General features: G+C 45.9%; 1 protein-coding gene across 4 annotated transcripts in view; it reads left to right on the forward strand.

Moving 5' to 3' along the window:
* LOC108628568 (MDS1 and EVI1 complex locus protein) overlaps positions 1-8,829 on the forward strand; it is a 51,476-nt gene that overhangs the window by 20,714 nt on the left and 21,933 nt on the right. For 2 of the 4 annotated variants that reach the window (XM_026816603.1, XM_026816606.1), the window contains exons 1-3: positions 3,643-3,990; positions 6,751-7,083; positions 7,469-7,668. In XM_026816603.1, coding sequence (XP_026672404.1) covers positions 3,942-3,990; positions 6,751-7,083; positions 7,469-7,668 — 582 coding nt within the window. In that variant the 5' untranslated portion in view covers positions 3,643-3,941. Of the gene's footprint in view, positions 1-3,642; positions 3,991-6,750; positions 7,084-7,468; positions 7,669-8,829 lie in introns of those variants that run through there. The other 2 variants (XM_018030568.2, XM_026816605.1) reach the window with 2 other exon arrangements.

Below are 8,829 nucleotides of genomic sequence, written 5' to 3' on the forward strand. Positions count from 1 at the left end.
TCCACTTTCCCGGCCCCCGCGCCGATCGCCGATTGTACGGATCGTATAATATTCTGTCCAGCCCCCGCGATTTGCGACGATGCACGTTGGTAGACCGCGCGATGTAAACACTAACCTTCCTATGTAATTAATCGTCGACGAGTGGGCGGAAACATTTAATTCGGGCGATGAATTTTGCCCGGTCCTGGCTTGATATTTGCCGATAACAATCCCGGACGCAGCCGGCAATTTTGTTACTCTTCCAGCAAAATTATTTCAACACAATGCGTTAATACGCATTGGACCGCGCAGTTTTGTATTATTTTAAATAATTATCATAACGTTAAAGTTTGATACGAGCGCGATTGTTCTTTTGTCCCGTTGTGAAAGGGTTGTGGAAGCCTGTAATGAAAAGGAGGACACGAGGGTGTTGCACGCGTCGACGTACCGGATTTTCCCTACTTCAACCAGTTCCGGCGGTTCGCGTGCCACAATTCTATCGTCCGCATCTGCTGGATCTTCTCCTACGTTCGCCGATCTTGACCCCGTAACCCGACTCTCTATTAAACCTTCTTATCGTTTTCATCTGAAAATCATCTGACTTTTTGCGTGTAACACGAACAACGTGGAACGAAATCGTGGTGGGGTACATGAAATCGTCCGACGTCCTCGATACAGACGGCGAGAGATCGTTAAGTCGAAAATAAAAAAGCGTCTCGTCTCCGCGGGGGGATAGAGGTCAGAGACAAGCTGCAGAGAACAGGGGGAAGGCGTCGCTGGCAGGAGGAGCTCGAAGGTAGAGGGTCTTCCGTTAGTTGATCGTCTTCCGGTGACTTCCGGTGGCCTCTAACGAGGGACAATACTTTCTGGTACACGGTGTGCACGCGGCGCACAACAATCGCGTCTCAAGTTCCTCGAGGCAGGAGGGCGGTGCTCGTGAGCTTCATAAGAGAGTTACCTCTCTCTCTCTCTCTCTCTCTCTCACTCTTCCCCTCTCTCTCCTTTTCTTTCTTTCTTTTTTTTCTCTTCTGCTCGACTACTTATGCCACGTAACGTGGCTCTCAATGGCACATTAGAGGGCAGCCCGCGCGCTCGAAAGCCAGCTCGAAGGCGTGTGCGTACACAAATGTACCGGAGAACACCGACTCGACTCTCGAACACGAAATTATAGACTCCCGGACACGACCGTTGGAGACGACTTCGGGCAACGACGATGCTTGTAGTGGATTCACCAATCGCTATTTCGGGTACTCACGGACGCAACGCACTCCCGTTGCTAAGGGTACGCAGCGAGCCATTCACGGACACGCACGTCTCTCGATCCTTTTCACGTACCAGCCTCGCGTACATCGCGGCTGAATTATTTTCTCTGTCTCCGACCTCCCCGACCGCCCCCCTTCATCTCGTCCTTTGTCAGGGAGACGCGCAAATCGCTTTAGGGTAGATCAAGAAGTCGACTATACGCGCTACTCTTGGAAGGCCACTCGAGCAGCAGCCGATTGTTTGATCGCATCGACCGCTGACTTCTTTCTTATATTCCATCCCTTAAAGAACCGCTCTCTTTCTTCACCTTAGCTACTTCATCCTTCACATCGGCCGACCGTTAACGGTTGACGGTCTCTCGTAATTCTCTATCTGATTTACATGAGGATACCAGCAATCGTCAAGCATTCCCCTCGATCGTACGTTAACCGACCTCTTAATTTATTAATAATTGTTCGCGATGGACGATAGCGGATGTCGAGATTTCCCGTCTATCTTGTCGCAGCTAGACGCGTTGACAGCGGCAGGGACGGCGTGACACGCCTATAAAATTGCTTCTCCGATACCTCGCGAGCACACACAGGAGACAATTTTCGGGGGGGTGTGAAAAATATTAATAACTCCGGTGTTGCAGTAAGGGACGAAGGGCTTCCGAGAGTAAGGGATGGCATAGAGAGTCGGAGGACGGCGAGGCGGGTGGCTGGGCCCGGAGAAGGGGGTGGCAAGTGTTTCTGTCAGTTTAATAGCTTCGCGCGCCTCCCCCACTCCTTTTCGCCCCACGGTCTCACCACCCTGCACGCGCACACTTTGCCACACTGACGTTACGGCATCGTCACTCTACGTGTCAAAAGTTCCGCGTGCGAGCACCTCCGCTTAGATCTGATAACCCTTTGATACTCGTTATTTATTGGTCACCCCTAATCCCGTACAACATCATCGACGAACTTAACATCTTACTATGTCTCTTAAACATTGTTCCATAATCGAAATACTGCAGACTTTGTATTTATTAGATTTAGAATAAACAATAATCTACATTGTACCAGCTAGTTGAAGCAGTTACCGAAACAAAATGTTCAATTCGCTCTTCCAAGAAGAATCACATATGTATATCATATTTATCTCGTGTCAGCGAATTTATAAACAAGGCTGAGAGGAAGACGGAGAATGAGACGATATCTACATTGGCAGGTCAAGGGAGGAGGGAGACATTTTTATGCCGGTGTAAATCAAGCCAGCCAGCCAAATATTGCGCGGACGAACGTTGAATGAGCGAAGGGTAACCCAGGCTAGCCATAAAGAATGATATAACTGCGCGCGACACATGTCTTCCCGCTCGCGGAGCGTACTCATAACGCGGGCTTTCGTCTCGCGATTTTTCGCCGCGCGGGAAATGAAGATTTGTTCCCCGGCCATTCGTTTTCGCGCAGCGCCGAATTTAGATCGTCGCCTGCTGATGAAATAAAGGAATAACGGACGTCGCTTTTTTCTCTTTCCCAACGAACTTCCAGCTATGCAGTCCCGATTACAAAAATTTCCGTTGGACGGAAAAAATTTATTCAGAGTGACGTATACGAAATTCTACTCCTTCGAAAAGTCGATCTCTGGCCCACGGATACAAACCACAGGGTATTGTGAGTGAGGAAAAAATTTGACAGCTACTTGGGCGAAGAAAAAGGTGACCGAGTCTGTCTAATAAAGACTTCGATGGGTGTTCCACTGACCCTGACTCCGCGTGGGGTCCTTCTCTCCAACTTCCACGCGTTCGCATACTTCGATCGAGGGTTCGCGCAATGGAAAAAATTTTCTCGCACCCCTGAAGGCGAACGTGTACACGTTCCCAGTGAAAAACCATTGACAAAGTTAAAAAAATGATAATAAGAAATCGTAATTTTCTCCGATAACGATACTGTTATTTTAATAAAAAGATAAGATTGGTAATTGATAGATACGGTAATTTATGATGAACTGTGGTTCCTAGAAGGAACAGTAATGTTTTGGGAGCGTGTTCCTTTCGTTATCAGAGTCACGTTTCCTGATTCTTCTTCAGCCCCTTCCAGGGAGGCCAGCGGTGGTCTCTCATCGTCAGTCTCACTCGGCAACCGCAGCTCGTTCCTCCGACAGCGTGCGTATACTCTCGCCTCTCGTTCTCTCTTCTCTTGCTTGCACTCGCCGAGGGATGCTGTGGTAGACTGGTGGGGACCCTGAATGCGATAGGGGTTGCTCCGCCCGTGGGCCAACCAGAGGCCTCGATGGAAGCGACTCCGCCACACCCCGTGGATCGTCCCTTGCTTCCCTGGGGAACCCCTCGTCGTGCCATCCTCTTCTCAACAGATTTCGAATCCTCTAGTCTGCCAAGAGCCAGCTGACACGGAGCAGCGCTCTTCTCCTCGTCCTCGAGTCATTCGTTTCGTATTTCGATCGCGCCTCGAACCACGTTTTACCTAGAGACTGCTTACCCCCTGCGAGCAACCCCCCACAGTCTGCTCTTTACTCCGAGACTCGTCGCGACACTCGAAGCAGAGCGACACGAAACGCGTGTATCGATCGATAGATCATGGATTCGATCGCAGACGAAAAGAAAGGAAAAGTTGAACTGTGTTAATTATTAACGTGTCTTCGTGAGACTTTCTGTGATGAACCATGTGTGATAGACAGTGATTTTAATTCGCGTGCGAAGGACAAGCAAACTGGAGCCAATGAACGGTCTCGATCTGTCCAGACCTATGGTCGACTACAAGATGAATGGTAAGTCTTTGCAAGAAATTCGTAAATGACGGATGATCGAAGGTGAAGTGCTCGATAAAGTAATACCGTTTATACCTCCCGATGAACTCACAAAAATATATAAAGATAATCATCGTGCATCTATTTTTATCACGCGATTAGATATAATGGTCTGTCGATTTTATCTCACCTATTTCATTTAATTCTTTTCCATCACCAGTTGATTGTTTTGTATAAGAACGGTTCGTGTTATTAATTGTACCACGAAAGGCGTTATATCTTCGTGTACCAAGAGAAGGAAGCTTAACCGCAGTCTGTCCGGAAGCTGGCCCGCAGAGATTCTTCTGTTTGCCACTTATTAGTAATTTCATGGTTACCCTATCACTGCAGTGACTCTCCTCCATAAAGGCTACAATATGAAATTGGTCGAATTTCTAATTAATATCTATAGTTCATTGAAACATGATAGAGAAGAATTGATGATTATGAAATTCGATTCGTCAGTCGTGAGCGATTAGCGCTGCTAATGGGTGTTCGTTTTCCACCGTAGACTCCGTATCGCCAGGACGTCCTGTGCGGTCGGAGCAAACGCGCTACACGCGTGTGAATACATTTCACCCGTGCAATCGCTCTTCCTTGTCCGCCAATTTGCTTAATTATCTCTTCCGGGATCCGTAGAGGAATATCTCCAGCTAACTCTCTAGTTTCTCGTTTTCAAACCCAGCAAGATGTTTGAATCTTCAATCTCGGTTTAAACTTGGCTTGTGATTTTATTGAATTTCTACGAACTCGTGATTATCTTTTATACTAGTGTTTTTAAGAGTGTATTCCGGGGTAAGTTTCATAAAAGATATATTTCAATTCAAAAGGTCCGACAAAGTGAAAATAGAGCTGATGTCTTCCCACGATATTTAATTTTTTAACGCGAACCGACACTTCGCTCTAATCGAGTTGGAAGCCTCTCGAGCCGCTATCATCAAGGATAATATCGCTTATGGTTGAACAAGTACTCTATGTCAAGGGAGAAAGTGCTCGAGCACTCGTACGTCCCGGAGTCAAAGACCCCATGGGACGTCGAGAGTATTCCAAATATTGTTGTTGCACCGTATCGGTTATAGTCTCTCACAAAGGGATCTCAAGTTTTTCTAAGCTACCCCGTAATCTCGTTCGCGAACCTCTTCTTTGATGCCGGTGGCAAGGTGTATAAATCGTGTTTGTTTTATCGATCAGGCCAGATTTCCGTTTATCGTTCGAGGACTGAAATCGCGTCTTTATGATTATGTTCACCTAGATCCTGGAAGAGAGACGTTACGGTTCCCTATCCGAAAACGAGAGACACGATTCCTTTCAGAAAGGAACGCGATATCTCTGCGCTATTATCGTCCGTCCGCGAGTTTCGTGTCGACCGGGCTGACACGCGGGATCACCGTTTTCTTTTACGACTCGCGCTAACGTGACTCCCAGTATCCTTAATCCACTCTGTTGACTCTCTCGATTAGACCGATCTCGTAAAGCGGACACTTTTCATATTTTATTACGCGTCACCGATCCAAGGAAGATATCCGGCACTTGAAATATTCCTAACACAAATTCGACTATAAATGAAACTTTGGTGTACGGGGAATTGCTTTAAGAATGCACCTGCAAGGTTGTCGGCAATTTGCTTGGTGGATTCACAGAGGGCTTAACGGTGTTTGCAGAGGACTCTCGATCGTTGCAGGTCCCAGGTCCGTGTCATACTTACACCTCATAGTTTGCTTTTAGATAGCCGATACAACAGAGATATCTCTCGATTCGAAGATAAGTATTAAAAGGGTCTACTCTATCCGGTTTGGAGTTATACAAACGAGTCCAGATTCTGGGATGGTTCTTCGTTCATAATACGTTCAAAGGAATTTGAACAGATCACAGTGATTAGATTCGAATCTACTAAAAAATTTCTGTACGAGTTACGTAGTTGAGAAGTTATGCGCTTTCGCGCGATTTCATGGTACATCGAATGTGTACCTGTGGTAGGGGGGACAATAAAATTCGCTTATCGCGTCAAACATCCTTGGCCTCGGGTGTTGAATCGTACACTCGCGGCTCTGTGACTGGGAAACCGACCGAACCGTCGTTGTCGCGACGGGCCGAGAAAGATAGTGTCGTCCGATTGCACTTGCCCTTGTGTGTCTAGGATTTCATCACAAGGGGTACTAGACAAATAGTTTGAAATCGTATAGAAAAAGTGCGTGCATCGAAACTAATAGGACGATACAATCATTCAGATAAGGGACTGTTATTTTTAATTAAACAGTCAGTTTTCTGTAATTAAACTTTGTTCAAATAGACATAAAATCAGAAATGCTTCATTTATTCTAGTATTTTCTCTTCTGGAAAGTGACTTATACCACTTTGACTTTTACCCGCTCATATATTAAATAACTATTAAAAAATTCTATTACGAATTCCGTTCGATCTTCATGTTTGCACCACCCACGTATTATAGAAACTAGTTGAACAACGGATAGACTTCATTCTAGAAAATCGTCCACGGTTTCCACGGGAATGTGTGCCGATAGCGTCTATCTACCGCTTAAGCAACATTCGCTCCCTTTCCTATCGCAATTCCGCACGGGGGTAAATTGAATTTTTAAAGCGTCGACGCGCTCTAACCCGTTTCCCGAACGCAATCTCGCGTGGGCGGTGACCTTTCGATCGACTTTCGCACCTCCAACCTTACTTCCAGACGTTCTTTGACCTTAGACTCGATTTCATTATATGGGACGGTTTTGTTCTCAGGAAGCAGCGACGAAGGCGAGTCGACGTCGAGCACGCCGGCCGGAGGAGGCGCGGGGACGACAGCCGAGAGCCAGGAAATGGAGGAGAACGGCTCTATCCGTGGCAACAGTTCCTCGAACAACCCGGTGTACAGAGACGTGCCCCTGGATTACAACACCCAGTCGAGGCCTTATCAACGTTACTCACCTGCGATGGACAAGCAGCAGAGCTACGAGAAGGAGCAACACAGACCGCCCTCGTCCAGGGACGAAGATAAATCCTCGTGGGACTATACGGACAAAGAAAGAAGAGAATATACGAGATCGCGAGATCCTGGCTACAGGAACGAGTATCGTGAGTAAAGGAATTCGATTTTTTTTTCCAGTGATGGTAATTGCGTAAATTAGAATACTGGGTCAACTGCCGGCTCAATTTAATGTCAGGAATTATGGTGTAAATCATTGGAGACGTGACGCTTAATTGTCCGGATTAGAATTGCAGGTTACTGCAAGCGGTTACTGAAAAGATCTAATCTGTCAAATTGCAATATAATTGCCGGGCAAACTTTCATTCTTCTTGCGTTACAATTTTTTATAATGCTGTCATTTAAAATAACGCTCCCTGTTTTATTTTATATTCGAGATTTTCTCGGGACGATCATCAGATGTAATCGATTAATACAGATTTCCATTCGTCTTTTGTTATTTTCATTCGCGTAAGGATTTGTCATATTTTTCAGTAGAGGATCCGACGAAGCAAGAGCATAAGGAGCAATCGAACTGTGAATGGGTGTCACCGGTGCCGGAAGTCGAGGTAGGACTCGCGTCGCCGGGCGGGCCCCAGGTTCGAGCGCGGAAGGACATTCCACGGGGCGCGAGATTCGGCCCTTTCCTCGGGAAATGGACGAGCGACCCTTACAATCACCTCTTCGCGTGGGAGGTGAGTCGTATTTTCGACCATACTAGCGAGCTTATCGCTTTACTCGTTCAACCGGATTTCGAAAACCCAAGCATGGGTAAACGAATCGAATAGTAGATGTATAGAGGATTTCCGGAAACTGTCGCTGACCTTTCCACTGATTCGCTCACAAGTATTTTTCGACGTGGAATTCAATTGACAAACTAAATACGCATGGTGTATGTAAATGATATAAGATTGTTAATGAAATGTCTGCAATGTCAATAGATATGGAAAATTCTCATATCGTATGATATCTCAATCTTTTTGAAGATGTACATTTTTTGGCAGTTACTTGTATTCTTTATTTCGGAAACGAGAAATTGTGAAACGAGAGATATCAACTCGCACGGGGAACCGTTTGAAAGATGATCGATCTGTTTATGGCTCGGGATCCGGTACAAGGAATATAGTTTGCCCGAAAACCAGTGTCGGCGGGCTCTCGCGATCCTCCTGCTATAATCCCTGGTATTATCCGGCAGATGCCATGCCAAAGAGACAGGAGAGCGAAAAAGCGGAGAGAAAGAGAGAGAGAGGATGCGAGTACGAATCGTCTCCTTGGATTTACGAGCCAGACACCTGGTCGGCCCGTTCGTCGAAGGTGTCATCCATGTTGACAGATCTGTCAATTGCCTCGACTCTCGGACAGCTCTCTCTTTCCGTCTCGAAATTCTATCGCGAGCCTTTCCGCAAGGAGAGACTTCTTAAGTCAACCGTAAAATCAGTGACAGAGTCAGAACCTAAGAACTAGCGTGTGAAATCATTGGAAACTTTCATGTAACGAGTCATCTTGTGGAAAATCGAGTGATTCTAAAAGCTAATTAAGAATATGCAAATGTTTTAATACATTCTTAAGGATGTATTGGCTATACAGTCAATCCCAAAAGTTTATGCACTTTAGAAACGCATTTTTTAAAAAGAAATCAGACATCGGAAGAACATTGCTAATAATAAGCAACAAAAAAAAATTTTCGATTTTTCCGAGATTTTTCCAAGGGATACCCCTTCAATTTCTTCCAAATTTTCGTTTTTGGCCAATAACTCCCAAACCGTTGGACATACGGAAAACTTGCATATGACCTTTCTTGTAGAGGACGACGAGATCTATAATTTCCATACAAAATTTTTTCGCTAGCATCAATA

Source organism: Ceratina calcarata, unplaced genomic scaffold (genome assembly GCF_001652005.2).
Source record: "Ceratina calcarata isolate Rehan_Ccalc_2016 unplaced genomic scaffold, ASM165200v1 scaffold53, whole genome shotgun sequence".
NCBI lineage: Eukaryota > Metazoa > Arthropoda > Insecta > Hymenoptera > Apidae > Ceratina > Ceratina calcarata.